General features: G+C 44.7%; 1 protein-coding gene across 24 annotated transcripts in view; it reads right to left on the bottom strand.

Annotated features, from left to right (window-relative positions):
• The window catches only part of PAQR5 (progestin and adipoQ receptor family member 5), an 80,430-nt gene that overhangs the window by 38,668 nt on the left and 16,372 nt on the right, over positions 1 to 25,390 (bottom strand). For 8 of the 24 annotated variants that reach the window (XR_014817556.1, XR_014817558.1, XR_014817544.1 and 5 more), the window contains exon 2: positions 5,290 to 5,456. The exons of 2 other annotated variants lie outside the window; for them this stretch is intronic. Coding sequence is in view for 6 of the 22 variants with exons in the window: in XM_084979379.1 (XP_084835505.1) it covers positions 5,290 to 5,340 (51 nt within the window). In the remaining 16 variants the exon portion in view is untranslated. Of the gene's footprint in view, positions 1 to 5,289; positions 5,457 to 13,965; positions 14,209 to 25,390 lie in introns of all 24 variants that reach the window. 14 more of the 24 variants (XR_014817555.1, XR_014817541.1, XR_014817545.1 and 11 more) reach the window with 3 other exon arrangements.

Genomic DNA, 25,390 nt, shown 5'->3' with positions numbered 1-25,390 from the left:
ACAGTTGAAATATACAGACAAGGAGAGATTACAAGTCGAAGTAAAGAAGCCGAAGTAAGGAAAAAAAATAAACCAGGAAAATAACAAAAACAACAAAGCTCGAGTCACTACTTGGCTATCAGACAGATGCTAAGACAAGAAGCATTACTAGGCATAAAGAGAATCTCTTTCAGAAAATAATAAGAACTTCACTTCACCAGGAAGATACAATTACAAACTTGGAAGGACCTAAAAAAACCCCAGAGGCCCGGATATAAAGCAAAAATTGACTTATTTACAAGGTGTCACAAATCTGATGCCATTCTGGAATATTTTAACACATTTCAATTATGGGTAGCTTAAGCAGAGATACAACTCTAAGTAACCACAAGTTGTATAACAAATCAAAATGGAAGTTATAAACTAACTAGAACTGCACATGTGGACTGCAGTTAAAGCAATACTTAGAGAGAAATATATACTTAATTACTGACATTAAGAAGATAGAGTGATTATCTTGAGTTAGAGCAATAAGAGCAAAATAAACCCAAAGTAGAAAGAAAATAATAAAAATAACGACATTAGAAATGTGATACATAAATAGAGAGGCTCCACCAAGTCCAAATCATCTTTTCAAATATGTTTTTAAAAAAGACAAACTGACAAGATTAATCAAGAAGAGAAGAGAAAAACAAAAACCACATATTCATGTCAATTGACACAGAAAAGCATTTCACAGGATCAAATACCTTTTTGTGATAGGGAATACTCAACAAAATAGGAATAGAACTTCCTCAAACCAACAAAGGCCACTGATGAGAACCCATAGCAACACACTTAATGGAATGCATCCCCCATGATCAAGATGTCTGTTCTCACCACTTTATTCAACATCGTGCTAGCTAGGTCAACTGAACAAGAAAAAAGAAATAAAAATCATCTAGCTTGGAAGGAAGAAGCATCTAGACTAGAAGGAGCTCTATTTGCAGATGATATGATCTTACATATAGGAATTCCCAAAGGATCCACTAAAATACTATTAGAACTAATAAATGAGTTCAGCAAATGTACAGGATATAAGATAAATACACAAAACTTGGTTTTATTTCTATATTCTAGCAGTGAACAACCTGAAATGAATTTAAGGAAACAATTTCACTTGCAACAGTATCAAAAACAATAAAGTACCTAAAAATAAACTTCACAACTTATTTTAATGGCGTTAGACTTATACATTAAAAACTACAAAACATCACTAACGAGTATCTAAATAAATGGAAAAGACATCCCAAGTTCATGGATTTAATTTACCTAATATTATTAAGACAGTAATGCTCCCCAAATTGATCAACAGATTTATGCAATCCCTATCAAAATTCTAGCTGATTTTTTCCCAAGAAATTGACAAATAGTCCTAAAATCCATACGGAAATGCAAGGGACTCTGAATTGTCAAAACAACTTTGAAAAAGATCAAAGTTGAAGGACTCACACTTCCCAATTTCAAAACTTATGACAGAGCACAGTAATAAAGACAGTGTGGTGTGACATAAGAATGACAAACAGATCAATGAAATACAACTGAGAATACAGAAATAAACGCTCACATTTATAGTCAATAAATCTTCAACAAAAGAGTCAAGATCAATGAATGAAAAAATAATGAATAGTCTCTCCAATAAATGGTGCTACCCATTTCACACCACATGCAATAACTAACACACACCCAGAAAATGGACCATAAGCTAAATTTTAGAGATAAAACACCTAGAAGAAAATATAAGAGTAAATCTTCATGACCTTGGATTAGCCAAAGGTTTTTGTTTTTTGTCGTTTTTTAGGGCTGCACCCATGGCATATGCAAGTTCCCAGGCTAGAGATTGAGCTGGACCTGAAGCTGCTGGCCTACATGACAGCCACAGCAATGCCAGATCCCAGCTGTGTCTGTGACCTATACCACAGCTCATGGCAATGTTGAATCCTTAACCCACTGAGCGAGGCCAGGAATCAAACCTACCTCCTCATGTGTACTAGTAGGGTTCATTACCGCTGAGGCACACTGGAACTCCCAAAGATTTTTTTAGATATGACATCAAAAGCACAAGCAACAACAAAAAAATAATATTAAATTTTAAAACTTTTGTGCTTCCAAGAATACCATCAATCACATAAAAATCTTGGAGTCCTCTTGTGGTGCAGCCGGTTAAGGATCCAGTGATATCGCTGAAGTGGCTCCAGTCACTGCTGTGGCACAGGCTTGATCCCTGGCAAGGGATCTTCCACATGCCTCCGGTGCAGACAAAAAAAAAATAATAATAACATGAAAATGCAACACATAGGGAGTTCCCGAAGTGGTGCAGTGGTTAATGAATCCGACTAGGAACCATGAGGTTGCGGGTTCGGTCCCTGCCCTTGCTCAGTGGGTTAACGATCTGGCGTTGCCATGAGCTGTGGTGTAGGTTGCAGACGCGGCTCAGATCCCATGTTGCTGTGGCTCTGGCATAGGCTGGTGGCTACAGCTCCGATTAGACCCCTAGCCTGGGAACCTCCATATGCCACGGGAGTGGCCCAAGAAATAGCAGAAAGACAAAAAAAAAAAAAAAAAAAGAAAAAGAAAATGCAACACATAGAATGGTAGAAAACATTTTCAAACAATGTATCTGATAAGGGCCTTGCAAGCAAAATATATAAAAACTCTTACAACTCAAAAACAAAAAGACAAATGACCCAATTTAAAAATTGGCCAAAGACTTGAATAGACATTTCTCCAAAGAAGATCTGCAAATGGTCAATAAGCACATGAAAAGATGCTCATATCACTAATCATGAGGGAAATTCAAATCAAAACCTCAATGAGATACCACCTCATATCTGTTAGAATGGCTACTTTCTAAAAAAAAAAAAAAAAAAAAAATCCTCCAGGAAAACAAATATTGATGAGGATGTAGAGAAATTGGAACCCTTGTGAACTCCTGGTGGGAATGTAAAATAGTATAGCCAATGTGGGAAACAATGTGGTGGTTCTTCAAAAAATTAAAAATAAAATTGCCAAATGGTCCAAATTCCACTTCTTGGTATGTACCCAAAATGAATAAAAGTAGGGTCTCAAAGGGGTATCTCTAAACCTATGTTCACAGCAGCATTATTCACAATAGCTAAAACATACAAGCAGCACAGTGTTTATTGATGGATGAATGGGTAAGCAAAATGTGATACGTACATGCAGTGGAATATTGTTCAGTCTTTAGAAGGAGGGGAGTTACCATCATGGCTCAGTGGTTAATGAACCCAACTAGTATCCACAAGACTTGGGTTCAATTCCTGGCTCCGCTCAGTGGATTAAGGATCTGGTGTTGCTGTGAGCTGTGGTGTATGTCACAGAAGAGGCTTGGATCCCAAGTTGCTATGGCTGTGGTGTAGGCCAGCAGGTACAGCTCTGTTTTGACCCCTAGCCTGGGAACCTCCATATGCTGCGGGTGTGGCCCTAAAAAGACAAAAAAAAAAAAAAAAGAAGGGAGGAAACTCTGATATACACTGTAACATGGATGAACCTTGAGATGTCATGCTAAATAAAATAAGACTGTCACAAAAAGACAAATACTTATAATTTCACTTATACAAAGTACTTAAAGTAGTCAAATCATGAAGACGAAAAGTATAACAGTGGTTGTGAGAGGCTGGGGGTAGGGGGAAATGGGGGTTATTGTTTAATGGGCATAGTTGCAGGTTTTTGTTTGTTTGGTTGGTTGGTTTTTTTTTTTTTTTTTTTTTGTCTTTTTTGCCATTTCTTGGGCTGCCCCTGCAGCATATGGAGGTTCCCAGGCTGGGGTCCAATCGGAGCTATAGCCTCTGGCCTACGCCAGAGCCACAGCAACGCAGGATCCGAGCCGCGTCTGCAACCTACACCACAGCTCATGGCAACACCGGATCCTTAACCCACTGAGCAAGGCCAGGGATCGAACTCGCAACCTTGCGGTTCCTAGTTGGATTCACTAACCACTGCGCAACGATGGGAACTCCCATAGTTTCAGTTTTACAAGATGAAAAGAATTATGGAGATGGATGGTGGTGATGGCTGCATAACAACATTAGTGTTTTTAATACCACTGAATTGTGCACTTAAAAATGGTTAAGATGGTAAATTTTATGTTAAGTCTATTTGCCACAATAAAAATAAAAGCTAAGCATAAAGTTACTCCATGACCCAGCACTTCCACTCCTTGGGTGTGTACCCAAGAGAATTAAAAGTATGACCACACAAAAACTTGTACACAAATGTTCATTACTTGTAATAACCAAAAAAAAAAAAGAAACAACTTAAGTGTCCAAGAACTGATGAATGAAAAAACAAACTGGTATATGCATAAATGGAATGATATTTGGCCATAAAATCAAATGACACACTAATCCATACAGCATCGATGAACCTTGAAAACATTATCTAAGTGAAAGAGGGCATTCACAAAAGGCCACCTACTGCATGATCCCATTTATGTGAAATATCCAGACTAGGCAAATACACAGAGATGGAGTAAATGAGTGGTTGCCATAGGTCTGGGAGTGGGGACAGCGGGAAATGACCGCCAATTGGTAAGTGTTTCCTTCTCAGGTGATGAAAATATTCTGAAGTGGACTGTGGTGATGGTTTTGTACAACATACTTTGTTGTGTGTCGACATACTAAACACCACTGACTGGGGAACAAGGGTGTAATGAGATGACATTGGCCTTGCAAGGGAAGCAGGAGGTGCACTGCTGGTCACAGCTCAGGAGCAGAACGGCCTCACCTAAGGCTTGTTAAAAACTGAGATCATCAACAGGTCCCAGGGGTTCAGGGTAGCTGGTCCTAGAGCTTCCAGGCGAGGGAGGACCAACAGCCCTCTTCATCGCCTCAATCGGCTCATGACCTGGGCCTCCCGAGAGGGGGTGAGGACAACAGCAAAGCCACACTCTGAAGTGCGCTTCCCCTGGCCTGCTTTCAAGCACCCATTGGAGAGTCCTGAAAAAACTGCTACTCAGCCAGTTGCTGCTGGCTTCATCTCTGCAGCCTGAATCTGTCGTCTCAATAGTGACTGTGCTTCAGGATAAAATAGACGTGACAGGGAAGGGTTACAATGTAAATGGTTTCAGGATCACTGCCATTCTCAGGTTTGATGTACATGAGGGAAACAGGAGGCCTAAATTCCCCGAAGGAGTCTGGGAGGGACTCCTTGAAGAAAGCAGACTATGTAGACATGGCCATTGCCATGCTGCAGAGACCAAGGCCCAGGTCCAGCCGGGACCTCAGCCTCTGTACGTACGAGAGCACATACCTGGGGCATCTGTTCTATGCTGAACAGCCTGGGCAGCTTCAGGCTCAGCATCTTGAAGCCGGGCTGGGAAGGCTGGAGGGCAACAATGGGTGCCAGTCACCAGGCCTCACTCAAAGTTCTGCCATGGCTCTGGGGGCCTCTGGCCAGTGGGTGTCCAAGCTGCTTCTCTGAAAGAGGACAGCGTGAAGAAATCCAGTGAGTGTCAGCCTCGCTCCAGCTGGATCATGACTGTCAGATGGTTTAACTACAGCACATACCCTGGCTTGTGATGGCAAAATAATCGGGCTTCTCTAAAAACAAGAGCAATGACTGCTGAGTCATTCACTCCAAGAGTGATGGAGGGACGGAATTCAATCGTAATACAGGAAGTCAGAAAAATACAGCACTGGAAAGGGCCACACAGGTAAGCAATGCCCTCATGTTGCACAAGGGGTTCAGAGGGGTGCAGTAACCTCCCCGAGGTCACACAAGTCAGGGAGAGCTGGGGCTGCCACCTTCACTGCATCAGGTGCTACCGCTGGAGAGACCATGTGATCCCAGGCCCGGGTCCAGGGCCCGTGTCCACCTAGGGCTGCGCTCCATATCACCCAAAGCAAAGCAGCTCTTCCAGAAGGTGGACCAGAGCAGGCAGATCCAAGGCACTTGTTGGAATCAGAGCAACAGGGTTGTTTAAATGCAGGATTAAGACTGCTTAACAGGTGGGAGTAATGTAAACGAGAGGAACCCAGAGCTCTCACGGCTGGCCCAAGAAACTGAAAAATACAAGTTGGGCAAAGCAAGCAAAGATAGGAATTTACCACAGTCAATGCCTTATCTAGTCCCCAAATCGGCCCCATCTTAGAGGCTTCCCCCGCCCCAGGGGTTCTGTTCCTGCCTGCAAAGGCCTAAAGGCCTGAAGGCCTTGCCTGCATCTTTCCTGTGGCACCAACCACATCTGCCAGCAGGCCGAGCTCACTGCCTAGGCCTTATCTTCTCTGCAGCCCCTGCCCCCCACCAACTGGGGAGGACCCGCCTGAGATGGTTGGAAACTCAGGGTGTGTGCCTGGTTCAGCCTGGGCCTTCAGCAAATGTTTATTTAATGATGCAATACTGTTTATCCTTTGAACTTAAAGTGTGTCTTTGTTTTCGTGGTAAAGGGTGTCTTTGTTTTTGTGGTTTGTTTATAGCTTTGCTTTTTTTTTTTTTTTTTTTTTTTTGTCTTTTTGTCTTTTTGGCTTTTAGGGCTGCACCCGAGCCATATGGAGGTTCCCAGGCTAGGGGTCTAATCAGAGCTACAGCTGCCGACCTACACCACAGCCTCAGCAATGCAGGATCTGAGCCGCATCTGCGACCTATACCACAGCTCACCGCAATGCCGGATCCTTAACCCACTGAGTGAGGCCAGGGATGGAACCCACAACCTCATGGTTCCTAGTCGGATTGGTTTTGGCTGTGCCATGAGCCATGATGGGAACTCCTAGTTTTGTTTCTTTATGATCTATATGTTCTTATCTGAAACTATGTTGCAAAATATAATGTAGTTATAAATATGCTTTCTGGAAAACACTGGCATAAGCATTATTCACAATAGTCAAAAGGCAGAAATAATCCAAGGGTCCATTAGCAGGTAAACAGATAAAATAGCAAATAAATAAAATGTGGTCTACAGACACAATGGAATATTACACAGTCTTAAAAAGGAATGAAGTTCTGATGCATGCTACAACATGGACGAAGCCTGAGAACATTATGCCAGGTGAAATAAGCCAGTCACAAAAGGCCAAATGTATGATTCCACTAATATGAGGAAGCTGGAATAGGCAAATTCACAGAGACAGAGAGTGGAATAGAGGCTGGGGACAGAGGAAGAAAGGGGCTTGTTATCCAAGAGTATGGGGTTTCTGTTTGGGACGATAAAAAGTTCTAGAAATGGGTAGTGGTGATAGTTGCTCGATACTGTAAATATAAGGTCACTGACTCGTGCCCTTAAAAATGATAAATTTTAGGTTGTTTATATTTTACCACAAAAATTTATGTAATATTTCTGAATGACAAAATAATATAGAAAAAATTTTAAAGCATGTGTACATTTTACCCAGATTAAAAAATAAAAGTTGAGGAGTTCCCTTGCGGTACAGCAGGTTAAGTAAGGATCTGGTGTTCTCACTGTGGTGGCTCAAGTTGGATCCCTGGCCTGAGAACTTCCACATGCCAAAGGCATGGCCAAAAAATAAGTAAGTAAAAAAATAAAAGTTGATACTTTGCAAACAAAAGGACAACACTGATGTAAGTGGGCCTGGCAGACCTTGGCTCTCTGGGTTTTCTGATCTAAATCTCCAAGCCTCTTTCACTCTCAGAAGCACCACTAATTCACCTGGTGGTAAGATGAAAGGCAAGGTCTGATACCAGGGTGAGCTGAAACTCAGCCATACCAGAAAAACCCCCTAGCAATAATGCGACCAAGTCTGGGTCTCCAGAAACCTGCCCACCTTGGTTCCCTGGTTCTCCCTGCATTCCGATGCCATGGGCAAGAAAAAGGAAATAAATGGTCCCTACTCTCACGCACACACCATCCAAGCAGAATGACCAGACTAAACATACAAGGAGACACGACCTCACCCATTTCTTCACTCAGCCGATGTGCCCAGCATTTTTATCACGTGATGAATAAGGCTAAGAGCTCAATGTAGAGCTGCTTATGCCCTAGTGAGCTGCAGCAGCTAGAAGGAAAAGGCAAGTATTTAACTGATATAAAAGTTGCATAGGTTTGTGACACACAGAAAGGAGGGAAGCAGGCATCCTCCATACCATTCTATAACTTCGTTGCACAGGAAAAAAAAAAAAAAAAAAAAAGAAAGAAAAGACAGTCCTTGTCCCCAAGAAATGCATAAAGGAGGATATGAGACAGATATTCACAAGGTAGTCTTGAAGGAGGCAAACCCTCACCCACTCTGTGCCAAGCCTCCTGGTTGCCTTGCCTGCCCACCTCATCTCCTTCCCCCTCACCACGCTGTCTCAGGAAGCAAGGGGAGCGGTTCAGGATCTCAAGGCTGGAGTCAAGCCACATGGGTTCAAAGACTGGTTGCCCACTTCCTATGCAATTCCAAGCAAGGAACTTAACTCCCGGTGCCTCAGTTTCCCCATCTGTGGAGTGGAAATAACAGTAGAACTTTCTTCATAGGGTAGTGGTTATGATTCAAAGAGAGAACCCCTGTAAAGGGCCTGCCATAAGGTAAAGGCCCAACAAACATATGCTATTAGGATTTATTTTCAGATAGGAAAATTAGTTTTGTATTTTACAGGCAGGAAAACTGAGGTGTTGAAAAGTGTTGAAAAGTGTGGGCTTGCTGAAGATCCCACAGCTAGTAGGTGGTAGAGCTTGGATTTGATTTCTATTTTGCCTGGAGGTCTGTGGAGGAGGTTGGGGTGAGGTTAGTGATGCTTCTGGAGTTGTGTTTTTTGATCTGAGGACTACAGGCTGCATACAGAGACTGGAGGCTTTGAAATGGCATCCTCTGGGATACTAGGTTACATTCCAGGGACCACTTTTGGGGGGGTGGGGGTTATACTAGTAACTAGGAGAAAGAAAAAAGTTACTTCCACCCCTCTTTCAACCAGAAGATGTCTTGGTTGAAATTTTTCTGAAGTACAGTAAAAACAGAATAACATAAGCCCTCTCTGTGAGAAAGAACATAGAGGTATACGTTTCCTTATAAGAAGATATGTGACTTTGATTAAAGGGAATTAAATCCTAGCTTAAAGCACTAGGAGTTTTTTTTTTTTTTTTTTTGCCACTGAAAAAGATTAAAAAAAAAATACAGTGTTTACAATGACGTGTATAACCTAGATGCTAAACGAGGACCCTCTCTGCCAATTATTCAGTAAGTTGAGACAAACTTACAGGTAAAACCAAACTTGTTTCAAAAGTGGAGGATTACTTGTGTCATGTTTTCCCACCATTCAAAGAAATAAGGACTCTCAAGTTAAACATTGTTATTTTGCATCTAAAATGTAAACCTTTATGTGTGTCAATGTGGTGAAACATCCATGGATAATCATGGGCAGTGATAAAACACAGCTGATGATTCATACATTGTGCCTATTGTTAATCATTTCAGGTTAATTGAACATAAAGTGAACTCACTGGTCTTTTTAGCCTCTTTCCATCACAAGCCAAGCTCCTAATTTCACCACCATTGTAAAACCCAGAGTATAACTTTCAGTATTTCAAACAGTAGCTTGGTTTGTTGTCTCTTTTCACCAGAGTCTAGAAACAAGACTAAATAAAAAAAGGCTTTGGAGAATTCTGAAATCAAAACACAATATACACAACACTGCAAATCAAGTATACTTCAATAATTAAAAACAACACAAGCTTAAAACAGAAAAAGCAAAGTGGGCTTATATCAAGGACCTGTCAAGTTTCTTGAAATAGCACCACCACCCCCCGGCCAAAAAAAAAAAAAAAAAAAGGCAAATCACAACAAAACTATCACCAGGAGGTTTCAGGCTAGTCCTCTCAGATTTAACCAAGGGAAATTAACAAGAGGTGAAATTTGAATCCGACTCCTTATCTGTCTCTGGCTAGTGCTCCATCCATATTCCTGGCCCTTCCCCCAGAAAATTTCAGCCCACACATTGTGCATCCCAGGCCTTAAAGGACACAGCCAGCAAAACGTATCACTTCCTGAATATGTTTAATATTAGCTGGCTGAATATAAACTAATGGGCTATTTCTCCAATGAGGGTCCAAAAAATGTGTAACTTCTAGAGATGTAAATGAACTAGTATATACTCTTTATCACATGAATTTATTTAGTTATACATATGTAGAATCCCTCATCATATTCAACATAGTACTCATTCTAAAATACCTTTTTTCCACTCCTAGTCCATAGAAATAAGTATGAACTAGGTATAAGTATAGTATAAGTTAGCAAACCTGACTAGCATCCATGAGGATGCAGGTTCAAACCCTGGCCTTGCTCAGTGGGTTAAGGATCCGGCGTTGCCTTGAGCTGTGGTGTAGGTCACAGTTGCAGCTCGGATCCCGAGTTGTTGTGGCTGTGGTGTAGGCTGGTGGCTGCAGTGCCGATGGGACCCCTAGCCTGGGAACCCCCACATGCCACGGGTGCGGCCCTAAAAGACAAAAAAGACCAAAAAAAAAAAAAGAATAGAAAAAAATCTTCACATGCATTTTTGAGAACAGTATCTTCAACTGTCACTTTTTCAAGTTACTTAGTACAGTTACAGTGAACAATATTCTCATTTTTATCTAAGTTATTCTAAAGCTGCACTTTTTTTTCTTTTTCTTTTTTCTCTCTCTCTCTTTTTTTTTTTTTTGTCTTTTTGCCATTTCTTGGGCTGCTCCTGCGGCACATGGAGGTTCCCAGGCTAGGGGTCGAACCCGAGCTGTAGCCGCCGGCCTACACCAGAGCCACAGCAATGCGGGACCCGAGCCCCATCTGCAACCTACACCACAGCTCATGGCAACACCGGATCCTTAACCCACTGAGCAAGGCCAGGGATCAAACCCGCAACCTCAGGGTTCCTAGTCAGATTCATTAACCACCGAGCCATGATGGGAACTCCTAAAGCTGCACTTTTTGAAGCTGTGTTTAACGCTGTTACTAAAAATATATCCCAAATCACAAGTATTCACTTGCTATTATGAGACTGTTAGCAATGGGCTCTCAAACACTTCACACAGACAGTGTGGTATGACAATGGTAGTTTTGGTGGTTTATTAGCATTTGAAAGACTAACCCTAAACTCACACTCCAGAGGCCACAACTTTGGTTCAGTTGGGGTTATTTTTGCTCAACACCAGAGGGCTTGCTAATTAGCCGGCTGGGTGCTTTTCATCAGAGAAACATATGTACATTGATAAGTGCTGCCCAGCTGCCCCACTCCTGCTTGAGCAGGGACAGCGATGCAGTGCCCCAGAGTGGCTGCCCCTCAGAATGAGCCCAGAGGAGCCCTTTGAGGAGGATTCTTGACTTGAACCAAAGAGACGTTCAGGTGACACATACTACCAGACAACTGTCACATCAGCCTCACGTGAACTTTCAAGAAAGGTGCATAAGGACCCCAGGAGGGCAGCTTGCTGGCACTTCACCTGCTGAAGAAACAGATTGTCTGACTGTTCTGTGTCTGCTTGCTGAAAAATATCTGTAAAGGGGGAAGAGGCAGGACTCAGCTTGAGATTCCCAGATGCTGTGCCACCTGGCAGCAAGGTTGAGGGTCCTCTCGCTCTTATGGGCCTCGCCTGAGACTGTACTGCCATGAACTTCAGGTGCACTCAGCTGGAAGTCATACCCCTACTGCATGTACCACTAAGACCAAAAAAATGTTGACACTTATCATCATGAGACAGCACTGATTGGAAATGAATCCAGATTTCAGAGCTGTTTTAACATTAAAAAAAAAAAAAAGTACACTAGGAATTGATGAAACACAGGGATAGTATAAGAGTGATTGGCTCAGATCAGTCTGCTCAGCCACTCTCTCCAGACTCACTACTCTGCTTCTTCTCATTAAAAGCTCCTTTATCACAAAATCAGTACTTGCAAACAGGATACCAGATTCCTGGGGATAAATCTCAATCGGTATTACATTTTCCTCCTCCCCCTCTTTAATTTGATTGTGTGTATCGGGTGCCTTCTGAAAGGATCTCACACAAGCACTGATGGGAGAGTTTCAGGTTACCCTGTCCTGTCTGCCCCAAACAGCCCATGCAGCTCATTGTTCAAAATAAAGGAACAGAGTCACATGAAGATGAAGAACTCTGGGTGGCCCCAACTCCCTCTTTTCTGAAAAAAATATTTTATTGGAAAGCATACAATTCCTAATTGGGCTGCATAGAAAAGGCAAAGAATGCTGTTTGATGGGGAATTTCTCCATTGCTTGAAAACGAGAAACATGAGACCAGCTCCTGAGAGGTCAGTCACCTAGCCCAATTTACCATGGGATACGTGAATGGCATCAATGGCATTTTGGACAAGAGGTCACATATTTGACCCCCAAAAAGTGAAGTTAACAGCAGGAGTTCAGGTTCCAGGAGAAGCCAGCAGGTTTAACTGGACAGAGGACCAGAGTAAGCGGTTGTTCCTACTCGTGGACCAGTCCTAGGCTGGATGGGCCCCAGAGATGTTTGAACACTGACAGGTCCCCTTAAGGCCTCAGCAGACTGCTGGCTAAGGGGCAGCTGCTGGTGAGGCTCAGGGTCCGAGCTGGCTGAGGAGGAGGAGAGAAGGGTAGCTGATCCTCTGCCTCCTCCAGAACTGCTCTCTAGATGTCCTTCAATGTAATAGAAAAGAGCCCAGAGCCCAGAGCCCAGGAAGTGACCAGGCAATTTCCATCCCATCACTTGCCAGAGGATCACCAGAACTTGCACTTGGGGAAGGGAGTGGGAGGCAGAGTCTAGGAGCAGCCCCATGCCACCTTCAGATGTGAAAAACTAAAATCTTTAGAGCATCAAAGGACACTATCAGGAAAGTAATAGGAGAACCCACAGAAGGCGGAAAATATTTACAAACCGTATATCTGATAACAGATTAATATCCAGAATATATAAAGAACTCCTGCAACTCAACAACATAAAAATCAGTCTGGTTCAAAAACAGGCAAAAGACTTGAGTAGATGTGTTTCCAAAGAAAATATGCAAATGGACAATAAATATACAAAAAGATGCTCAGCATTACAGTCATTAGGAAAACACAAATCCAAACCACAATGAGATACCACTTTACACCCATTAGGATGGCTATTATAAAAAAAAAAAAAAAAAAAAAAAAAGGAAAGAAAGAAAATAAATGTGGCTGAGGTGGTAGAGAAATTGGAACCATGCTACACTGTTGATGGATTATCAAATGATGCAACTGCTGTGGAAAAAGGTATGGTAGTTCCTCCACTACTTAAACACAGAACTACCCTATGATCCAGCAACTCCACTTCTCAGTATATACCCAAAAGAACTGAAGGCAGGAACCAAACAGATGCTTGTACACCTATGATCACAGCCGCATTGGTCACAATAGCCAAAGGTAATGACAATCCAAGAGTCCATCACTAGATGAATGGACAAACAAAACATGGTACATAGATACAATGGAATTTTATTCAGCCTCAAAAAGGGGTGAACTTCTGACACATGCTACAATATGGATGAACCTTGAAACCATGCTAAGTGAAGTAAGCCAAAGGACAAATATTGTATGATTTCATTTCTGTTAGGTTCAAAGTCAAATCTGTAGAGAGGGAAAGTAGAATGGCAGATGCCAGGGGCTGGGGGTAGCAGGCATGGGGAGTTATTGTTTAATGGGTACAGTTTCTGTTTGGGATGATGACAAAACTCTAGAAATGGAGAGTGGTGATGGCTGCACAACACCGTGAATGCACTCGGTGTCACTGAATTGTACACTTAAAACTAATTAAAACGTTAAATTTTATCTTGTGTGTATTTTACCACAATAAAACCTAGTACATTTTTTTTGAAGTATGTGAGTTTTATAGTCTGCTCCATAACTTATGTATGTTTGTTTTAATACAAAATTTTAGTTTCTTCAAATCTTCCAGAAAAAGTATGTCAGAAATAAATATATACATACATACACATGTTGTCTTAGTTCCTACAGTGGCAAAAACAAAATACCTTAAACTGGGTAGCTTAAAAACAACAAATACTTATTCCTCACAGTTCTAGAGGCTGGACGTCCAAGGTCAGAATGGCTGGCTTCTGGTGAAAGCCCTCTCCCGAGCTGCAGATGGCCAGCCTCTTGCTGTGTCCTCAGTGGTAGAAGGGGCAGGAGCTCTCTTGGGCCTCTTTTACAAGGGCACTGATCCCATTCAGGTTTCCCAGAAGGTTCCGCCTAATTACCTCCCAAATGCTCCATCTCCTCACGGCATCACACTGGCATTAGGATTTCAACATAGTTATCCTGGGGAGACGCAAACATTCAGATCATAGCACGCATAAATACACGTACATATGAAGAAATTATATACAACTTCCTGCTGTAAAATTTCTTGTTCTCTGAGAAGCACAGACGAGTTCAACCCATGCTTACTCCTCTGCTATAGGTGAGGACCCCAAATAGGAAGTGACTTGTCTTAGGTCACTCAGTGGGGGCCTGGCAAGGTCAGGATGAAACAAGGTCTGCAATGAACCTATGCATAAATTGATAACTGGACCTGAAAGAACAGCTGTCCCAGAGCCAGTTCTGAAGTCCGCCACAGGGAGAGAAGAACCCAAGCCCAGGAGAGTGAACAGAGCTCTCCTTAGCTGGGTGACTTGTACCTGAACTCCAGCCTGCCTGCGGCCAGGGTCAAATGCCTACCTCAGCAGAATACATACAACTTCCAGATAGCTTGCTAGTCATTAAAATCACAATTATTGTGTCTGCTAATGCAGCGTTTTCCAAACTGCAGGTCACAGCCTGTCAGTAGATCATAAGATCAATTTACTGGATCATGACTAGCATGTAAAACCAGAATAGTTTGATATGTAAAATAGATAACCAACAAGGACCTGATGTATAGCACAGGGAACTACACTTAATATTTGGTAATAACTTATAAGGAAAAAGAATCTGAGAAAAAATAGACATATATGTATGTATAACTAAATATATATATATATATGTATGTATGTACATCTGAAATGAACACAACATTGTAAATCAATTATAATTCAACTTAAAGAAAGAGGAGAAAAATTTTAAAAATAAATAAACTTAGGAGTTCCCGTTGTGGCTCAGTGGTTAACAAATCCGACTAGGAACCATGAGGTTGCGGGTTCGATCCCTGGCCTTGCTCAGTGGGTTAAGGATCTGGCTTTGCCGTGAGCTGTGGTGAAGGTCGCAGATGTGGCTCGGATTCCATGTTGCTGTGGCTATGGCATAGGTCGGCAACTACAGCTCCGATTCAACCCCAAACCTGGGGAACCTCCATATGCTGCAGAAGTGGCCCAAGAAATGGCAAAAAGACAAAAAAAATTTAAAAATAAAAATAAAAATAAATAAATAAACTTAAAAAGAGAAAATAAAAGAACAGAAAATATCCGTGTTTTGCATAGAGTAAGATAAGTATTGTTTTTTGCTATTTCTGTTTGTTATATCTGCTATGAATATTTGCTGTGTTACATATGTGTATATTGGGTTACAACACAAAAGGTGTTTCTTTAATCAAAATTATTTTTCCAACTTTATTGGGGCATAATTAACAATTAAAATTATATACATTTAAGGTGTAGAACTTGATGATTCACTATACATATTCACCATGAAATAATCACAATGAAGCTAATTAACATACCCATCAACTCACAGGGTTATCATATTTTTGAGTGTGTGATGTGAACACTTAAAAGATATGCCCTCTTAACAAATGTTAAGTATATGACCCAGTATTGTTAGTTATAGTGTCAGTATAGCACATCGGATGTCCAGAATCTATTCATCTTGCACAACTGAAAATCTGTAGCCCTTGGACAACAATATCCTCCTTTCTTCTCCCCACCTCCCCTTAGTCCCAAGATATTTCTTACTGAAGGTCACAGACAAAAAAAAAAAAATCTCTAAAAGTGTGCTAATGTCACAGGTCACCTGTACTGATTATGGGGACCTATGACATTTTTTTCATCCTGAGTCACACACATCATGACCACGACCTGTCCATGGAGTTCAGGGGTACCAAGGCTGCCAGGCATCTGGACCAAAGAAGAGCTAGACAAGGAGTTCCTATCGTGGCTCAGCAGAAACGAATCTGACTGGCATCCATGAAGATAAAGGTTTGATCCCTGGCCTCACTCAGTGGGTTAAGGATCCGGTGTTGTCGTGAGCTGTGGTGAAGGTACCAGATGCAGCTCAGATCCCACATTGCTGTGGCTGTGGTGCAGGCCAGCAGCTACAGCTGATTCAACCCCTAGCCTGGGAACCTCCATATGACAAGGGAGCGGCCCTAAACACACACACACACACACTGATTCAACCCCTAGCCTGGGAACCTCCATATGACAAGGGTGCGGCCTTCAACACACACACACACACACACAGGAATAGCTAGATGAGAAGCCCCGCTTGATGTATTGTAACAAGTACCCTTGCTGGTCTGAGCCTGAGCTTGGAGAATGTTCAGAAGGTAGAGAGCCAACTCTTCAGAAGCCTCCCCATGAGGTGTGATAAGAGGGAGGCACACAGTGCTTGGAACTTAGGGTAAGTGAGGTCAAGGTCAAGTCACCCCCTCAGCCACCATCTGGGTGTGACCTTGGCTGGGCTAATTTTTTTTTGCTTTTTGGGGGAGGGCCACACCCATGGCATATTGAAGTAGCCAGGCAAGGGGTTGACTCTGAGCTGCAGCCATAGCAACGCCAGATCTGAGCCACATCTGCGACCTACATCACAGCTCATGGCAACACTGGGTCTTTAACCCACTGCGCCAGGGCCAGGGATCGAATCCCCATTCTCATGGGTACTAGTCGGGTGCATTAAACACTGAGCCACAGCAGGAACTCCCCCAATTCTTGTTTTTGAAATAAGGCTGTTTATACCCCCCCAGGTCAGGGATGCAGGAGGCGAAAATGAGATCATGGATGTGATACTGATTAACTACAGTAGAGACCAATGACATACTGCTACTGGTAGTACTAGGCTGCTACTGTTTACCATAAATAACACCGCATTCAGGAGAGTGGACCATCAGCTACGACTCCTAGGGTAGAAGTTTTTAACCTGAGATACATGGAAATACCTGGGCCTCAGGAAGTTCATAAAATCATGGGTAAACTTGTGTGTGCGTGTGTGTGTTTGCGTGTGTGTACGCAGGAACATATGTGTATGTGGCACTGGGGACAGCAACCACGGCTGTCTGTGGAATTTCAGTGGGCCGAAAAGGTTCTGAACTACCAGCCCTGCACAATGCCTGGTGATCAAAGGCAAAGCCACACTCCTGGGTAGACTGGAGCCCAGAGGATAGATAGTTCCCCTGAAGGCCAGGAATGGCTCCAAGCCGTGGGAAACGGGGTTCTCTGGGTGTGTCTACCATTGGTGAATGAGAGCAGTGTTCTTTCCAGAAACCTGTTCCTGTCCCCCAGTTGCCACCCTACCCTGGAACCTGGCCCCGCGGGTGGGGAGGGGCATTCTCTCCAGAGGTGCTTTCTAGAGAGAAGCCAGTTCTGCAGCCTTTGACACTGAACGTCCACACCCAGGGTGACCAGCCCTTCCCCCCCGCACCCCCGAGTGTGGTTCCCAGCAGACTCAGCTCTTCCCCTCGGGCTGGAGGCAGGCCATGGGGACCTGGCAGGGCACTGCTACTGCTGCTACCTCTGTGGGCCACCCTGAGTGAGCACAAGCTGGGGTGGTGACTGCCCCAACCCCAGGCCCTGAAGTTCCCAGAGTTGCTCCAGGCTGGCCCAGGTTCAGGCCTGTCCCTGAGCTTCAGGCATCCTCCTGACTTCCAGGCTCAGGGAGTGGCCTCCTCCAGGAAGGAGCCTTCCCCAGGTGACCTTCAAAGCATCTGAGGTTTTCTCAGGGGAGAGGAGCACCGACAGAGGAGCTGAAGGGATAAAAAAAAAAAAAAGAAAGGGTTTCTGGGACTGACCAGGCAAAACTGACCATGCTGGGAAGGGGGTAGGGCAAGGGCGGTGATATAAAGGATTTGCCCAGTACCTCAGTTTCTCAGGCAGAGCAAGAGTAGGAACTGTGGTGAGAAAAAGACATGATCTGGGCTTAAGGAGGATGGAAGCTGGGGGCAGGTGTTGTGGGGCAACATTGGGGAACCAGCCAGGTGAGAGGCGGGGAAGCAGAGAGCGGCCCCTAGTGGGCAGAGCGGGCATCTAGTCTACCTAGGTTAACATAGTCTCTGGGGCTGGGAGCAGAAAAAGAGCGAATGGAAAGATGCTCTGCCCTATACTCATTCACTCCACATACCTTTACTGAATCCCCACGCTGTGTTCAAGGCCATGGCAGGATACAGGGATGGAGAAATAAATATGATGGTTCCATTCCTTAAAAGCTCACCTTTTAGGAGATCAGCACTGACTACTGACACAAAGCACATATGAGGGTCAGACTATAGTTAGACCCAGATGCTTCCAGGGGAACACAGAGGAGAGACATCATGTTAGGGAGTCAGGGGAGACTTCACGAAAAAATGAAACTTGAGCTCAGTCTTGAAGAATAAACAGGTGCCCAGCAGCCATGGAGGAGAGGGTGTTCTAAACAGAGGGTACAGAAGGATCCAGGCATGGAGACAGGAAGAGTGGAGGTGGCATAGGTGTGGAGTGGCAGGTAGCCAAGGCAGAGCCCGGAAGGAGCCCAGGAGAAGACTCAGTGTGGACCCCATCAGATGTGGCGGGAATGAATGCACTAGAAGGGGGAGGCATCAGGACTGGGAGACTCAGGGATGGTGAAGGGAGAGAGGGAGGCTGGAGACCCTAGGTCAGGTGAGGAGAATCATGAGGAGCAGATGTGGTCCACTTTCAAATCCTGACTGCTTCATTTACTGTGTGCCCTTGGGCAGATAACTTAATCCCTTCAATTTGAATTTTCTCATCAGCTCAATGAGGATAATAAAGGTATCAGGGGCTCCTGTGAGGATGGAAAACCATGGTATCTACCAGATAACTCCACGGCATCATAAACCATCTCAGTTCTGCATTAACTCCTCTCCATACTCTTTCTGCCCTGGTTTGTAATTTTGCTTGAAAACGGATGGTTTCCCCTTGGCTCTGACCCGCCTCCCAGGCTGGAGCTGAGGCTAATGGGCTCTCTGCAAGCAAGCCTGGAGGGGTTGCCATGGTGACCTTCCTGCTTGGCTTTAGTGAATTGAACCTTTCCTTTGTTCCCCCATCTCCTGCTATTCTCGATATTTACCGCTAGGTGATTATTGCACATCTTAAAATAAAGCTGAATGATACTCTTCAGCACGTTGGAGAGTAAAATTGGAAACGACCCAAATTTCTGGCAATGGAGAGCTGGCTGGGTAAGTTACGGTACATCCATGTAAAATTGTACTGTGGGCTATAAAAATGTTACAGATCTGTGGTTATGGACAGGAAACAGTGTCATGACACGCTGTTAAATGAAAAAAGCAGGTTATGGAACAGCATAAATCTTGCAACACCATCTATATAAAACTGTGTTCCATTTAACTGCTTGTATTTATGGACAGAAAAATGTTTGAAAGGATGTTCCCCAAAGTGGCCGCAGAGGTTCCCTCTAGGCAGCAGGGTTTACCCCTTAGGATTTGCTTTATTCTCTTCCTTCTACTTTTCTATACAAAATAGAAGTTTTCTAGAGTTTCCCCACAATGAGCATGTGTATTACTACTATTTTATTTCTTTCTTTCCAAAGCAATAATGCCATTAAAAGGAAATAAATGAATGAGTCCTCCAACCATCAGCCAGCCTTAGGGAAATTAGCTATGGGAGCCAGCTCAAGGGTTGCAAATACTGGCATTTCCTCATACATCCACCTGAGAAGCTGGTAAGAAGCCTTTCTTCTTGTGTCCCTGGCCTGCCTGTTGGCCTAGGGGCAATTCTGGCCTTGCAGTCCCCCCTTTAGGGTCACTGGAGCTCAGGTTCTAAAGCCGAATAGCTCATACATTTTGGAAAAGTCACCACCTTTTCCCCAAGCAGAAGGCCTAAGGGGCTCCTTCTGTCCCAGCCACGGTGAAGGCGGATGGGGACAAGGGTGCCCTGCACTGGGAGCACTCAAGGTCATCGGTAGCAGACACATAGTACACATGAGTACATCCTGCGTGCCAGGCACCGTGCTAGCCCTGCAGAGATGGGGAGGTCCAGGCTGACACAGGCCTGCCCCCCAACACCTTGTCTAGTGGAAGCAGGACCCTAGGAAGGACCAGGAGATCCAAATAACCCCTCAGAGGTCCTGCAGGGCTCTGCTCTCCTCATTCATGGCCCACACGTCATGGTCCTACAACAAAATTGTGGGGTTCCTTCTGGAAGTTCTCAGAGGACCCCACTCCTTATAAGGCATAATCTCAAGCCCGCAGCAGCCACACCCACCAAGCCCCCTCCCTTATCCCTGTCCTCGAACGTACCAGGCTTTCCCACCTCCATGCTTTCCCACTTGCAGTTTACTTGGGCAAGACATGCCTCCACTCTGTCTTCTTCTTTTTTTTTTTTTTTTTTTTTTTTTTGTCTTTTAGGGCTGCACCTGCATATGGAGGTTTCCAGTCTATGGCTGAGTGGGAGCTATAGCTGCCGGCCTATACCACAGCCATGGCAACGCCGGATCCTTAGCCAAGGAGCAAGGCCAGGGATCGAACCTTCGTCCTCATGGATGCTAATTGGATTCATTTCCGCTGAGCCGTGATGGGAATTCCACCCCTCTGTCTTCTTGATGCAATCTTAGCCATTCCTCCAGGCTACACTCAGTATTACCTGCAAGGATCTATGTTACCCCCTTTGCAAACTTCACAGTGAAATACCTGAGCTTTGGCTCCCCTCAAGTCAAGACTGGCCAGGTCTACCTAGTTTATTGCTATGTCCAAGGTACCCGGCCCAGGACTGGCCACAGTGTCACTGGGGAATGAATAAATGTTTACTGAACGACTGAACAATTCTGCCCCACACTCTGAAACCTAGAGGGCCAGTCTGGCCTGTTTGTCTAGAAACTTCCACCCAGTGGTTGCATGCCCTATTCATAAATCCTGCACTTAATTGCCAAAATGGTGTCTTTTGCTTGGTCTAAAATTTTTGCTTCAGAATTTTTAAGATCTGAAATTCAAACCAACTGTTAAAAAAATGTATGAAACCACTGTGAAAAATCTGAACACTGGCTATTTTATGATAAGAAATAATCAGTTCTTAAGTGGTAATAATATTATTATGGTTACGTTTTTTAAAGGCCCTTTTCACTCAGAGATAAATAACTGAAGTAATCTGGTCATGAATCGGCTTCAATAGAATCTGGTAGGAGTAGAGGTATAGGTGCAATGAGATCAGCCATGGGTTGATAATTGCTGAGGCTGGCCATGCAAGTGCATTTTACTCATCTCTCAATTTGTGTGTGTGTGTGTGTGTGTGTGTATGTGTCTATGTCTGTGTTTGTCTTTTTAGGACTATACCCATGGCATATAGAAGTTCCCAGGCTAGGGGGTCTAATCAGAGCTATAGCTGCCAGCCTACATCACAGCCACAGCAATGCCAGGTCCCAGCTGCATCTGCGATTACACTACAGCTCACAGCAAGGCCGGATCCTTAACCCACTGAGCCAGGCTAGTGATCGAACCCGAGTCCTCATGGATACCAGTCAGGTTTGTTACTGATGAGTCATGGCAGGAATTCCCCAATCTCTTGATTTTTGTATGTTCTTAAAACCAGACAATCACAATGTTTAAACAACAATAACACAAAACCCCCAAAAGATACTGAAATGCAAAATCTGTCTTGAGTCCATCTCAGATGTTGCACAGCAATAGACAAAGCAAAATGCTGTTTTAGGAATAATTATTACTCTATTCAGACTTTCCCAACATGTGGAATATCAACATGACAGTTTTGAAAGTGATACAGGAAGCATTGCATCAGAACCTCCATCTGAACAAGAGAAAACTAAAGAACTTAAGGACAAACTGGAAATGCTTTAGAAACAAAAACTATGGCTCCTTGTAAATAAAAGACTGTAGTCGCAGGGGAAAAAAAAAAAAAGCCAAAAGGCCTTGTCAGCGGAAAGCATTCAAAGATATCTCGCAAATATATCTTTTCACCATTCCCCAACTAGAGCAAAGTCAGGAAAAGCTTTTCTAGAAAATTTTATAGGAAAAAAAAATACTTGTGATATAATGATACTGCCAACTTTGATTTTAGGATTCTGCTTTAAAAAGGATGAAATAATAGTTCATCTTCCATTTTTCATGACTAGATTTTATTGTATATTAGTGTTTCTTTTCCTTTTTAGGGCCGCACCCATAGCACATGGAAGTTCCCAGGCTAGGAGTTAAATTGGAGCTATAGCCAACAGCCTACACCACAGCCACAGAAATGCAGATCCGAGCTGCGTCTTTGACCTACACCACAGCTCAAAGAAATGCTGGATCCTAAACCCACCGAGCAAGGCCAAGGATTGCACCCACATTCTCATGGATACTAGTCAGGTTCACTACTGCTGAGCCACGACAGGAACTCCTAGATTTTGTTTTTAAAGAGTGTAGATTTCAATGTTTTGAATGCTTCATTTCTGTTTATCTGCTAATATAGACCAGAATTACAAGGTCTATTTCTATAACTTTAGATTTATGATGTTCTAAAATGTTACACATTTTTTGTCTTTAAAATGATTAAATATTTTCTCTTACAGATTTAAACTTTTAAATATCTTCTTATAAACTACAAAGATATACTTTAGCATTAAGTGCTATACATAGTAAGACAGCCCTGACTGTTTTACTCCAGTATAACTATTTCCATGCATCCCGAGAGCTGAACAGGTGAGTGCCTGGCATCTAGCTCAGTAGTTCTCCATTCTAGATGCACCATAAAACACACAGGGAGTTTTAAAACATACTGATGCCTGGGCCCACTACTCAGTTAGGTCCTTTGAAGGTCAGAGAGGGAAGGAAGAGTCCAGGCAACTGCACGGCACAGCCAGGGATTCTAGGCCAAGGTGAGAGCTGAGCCAGTCCACCACTGAGCCCTGGAGAATCAGGACCAGGATGCCTAGGCTACACAGCTTGTTGGCCTCCAGGGTGGGTGCTGTAGACAGGCTCCTCCCCCAAGGTTGGGAAAGGATGAGTCCCTGCCGGGGTGATGGAAGATGAATCAGGCTCTAACTGTTGGGGTTCCCCTCACCCCAACAGGAAACGTCAGGCTGCTGGGGAAGGCATGATCCTATCTCCATTCTCCGCCCAAGCAGCTAATCTGATCAGAAACAAAGTCTGAGGTAAGGCTGTCAGCCTGTGAGACAGAACCCAGACCACAGGGGGAAGGAAAGCAGGGAGACCCAGTGAGGACTCAGGGTGAGGGCGGGCGCCTTCCCACATCCTGGGGAAGCAGCCCTAGAAGTCTGGAGGAGGCATGCGGCCCCTGAGAGCAGAACAAAAACACCCCCACCCCAGGATGGGAGCTTCTGGGAGGCAGGCTTTAGCTCAAGCCAAAGAGGCACTGTCCCCCAGTGAGAAAGGGCTGCTCCATGGACAGAAAATGGAGCTCCCCACCCAGAAAATGTCCAGGGAGGGTGTAGGGTGCTGACTCTGGGGAGGGGGTGAAATTAGGGGTAGAGACAGTGGCCTGGAAAACCATTTTAGCAATAAGTCCCAAACCCAACCGTGCATGCAGATAGCCCAGGGGCTGTGAACACAGAACCAATGAGGCGAGTCCCTCTCATGCTTTTTCCATCAGAACCTCCAGAGGGGGAGCATGGGAATCATCCCATCATCAAGCTCCAGGGGTGCTTCCCACACATGGTCCAGTAATGAAGCAACTACCCAGAGCTTCTGGGATCTTCACCTTCACCTTCACATGGCCCAGAATCCACCAGGGGGACAGAAGCTCAGAGCCCAGAGTGAGCAGGGGTGAGGGCACGGGGGACCAGTACCAGCAGGAGCAGATGGAAAGCAGGTGCCGGAAGGGAGAGAGGCAGGATGGGAGAGTCAGCGATGGGCGCTGAAGGGGACGGGGTTTAGGTTCAAATCTACATCATTCAGTGAGCACGTGCTCCAACCCCAGGTCCCCCTGGTGAGCGGGGTATGGGAAAGCCCAGCCATCTTCATAGAGAATTCCTTCATTCTGAGGAGACGGACATGCCTAATAATGAAACCATTGGGGAGGCACAGGAAGGAAGGAGACAGACTTCTCCGAGGGGCCACCTGTCTCTTGGACACACCCACTTGGACAATCCACAGGGACCTCAGATGCCACACGTCCACAGGGGAATCATTATCTAACCACCACACCATTCCCTTCAGCTTCGAACACGCTGCTCCCTCGGCTTCCCGATGCCCTTGCCCTCGTTCCGTGTCTGCCTAGAAAATTCCACATCCTTCAGTGTCCACCCAAGCCCTGTTTCATCAGGCTCCAGGGCCCCTCACCTACTTTCTGCCCCTAGGGCCTCGGGGCTTCCCTGTTGCACCTCACACAGCAGCTGCTCCGGGACCACATCCAACCCCTCAGGGACCACAGGTCCTGCCTGGCTCACTGCTGGGGTCCCGAAACCAAGCACTGTCCCTGACACGCTAGGGAGCACTCAGGAAATCTATCTGCTCAACGTTCCCAATGACCCCAGAGAAAGGGCCCAGAGCAAGCACGTCCAGGCAATCAGGGAAGGCTCCTTGAGGAGGCAGTGCTAGAGGTGGAGAGAGGCGGGAAAGGGAATGGCCTTTAGAGCAAATGCCTGAGGGCGTGAGGGGGGAACAGATTGGCTGTAGGCAGGGATGCCTGCTGGTGCTGAATTCAGAGACAAGAGGAAGGGGGGCACAGGGAGCACGGAGGTACAGCACCCCTGGGGGCATCTCTTCTCTATGCATCCTTCTTGGTAAGGCCCCCCTCCTCCCTCCCTCCTCAGATGATTTGCATCCTAGGATGCTTTCCTTGGCAATCATTAACTCAGTTTCACCCGCTGGGACTGGGGAGAATTATTTACTGATCGAACTGGCAAGTGAGCCATTTCATGTAATTATTACCCAAAGAACACACCCCAAGAGCATGTGGGAAATGGTCAGGGGCAGCAAAGGAGCCAGGAGGTGTGACCTGGCAGGAGGAAGGAGGTCACACGGACCAGGTAGGGTACTGGCAAGTGCCCAGACCTTCGGCAGGGACTAGAGGACATTAGGGAGAGAAGGACAGGGGCACAGCAGGGGAAGGGGAAGGACCTAAAAGCCCACCTGACCTGACAAGTCACCCCACAGTCAATGAGGAGCTGAGACTGCCAGGAGCCTGCACGCCAAACAGTTATTCCCATTGGTCATGAGTGAGTCTGGGCCCTGCAGCCAGGCGGACTTGACTTTGAGTCTTGAGGTTTCTCCTGGGCTCACTTTCCTCCTCTATCAACAGACTTGAAATCCCATTTACTGAGCATTTGGCCTATTCTAAGACCCCTATGGGCATGTTACACTCCACTGAATTTTCACTCTCAGGTGGGTGTTTTTATCACCCTGAGATTA

The sequence above is a fragment of the Sus scrofa genome, chromosome 1 (assembly GCF_054392235.1).
Source record: "Sus scrofa isolate SSC_HxYL_T2T_F1_AM1 chromosome 1, Sscrofa_HxYL_maternal_Yorkshire_Landrace_v2.0, whole genome shotgun sequence".
NCBI classification, from domain to species: domain Eukaryota; kingdom Metazoa; phylum Chordata; class Mammalia; order Artiodactyla; family Suidae; genus Sus; species Sus scrofa.
Note: the sequence above shows the minus strand (reverse complement) of the source record. Positions and strands in the feature narration are given on the sequence as shown.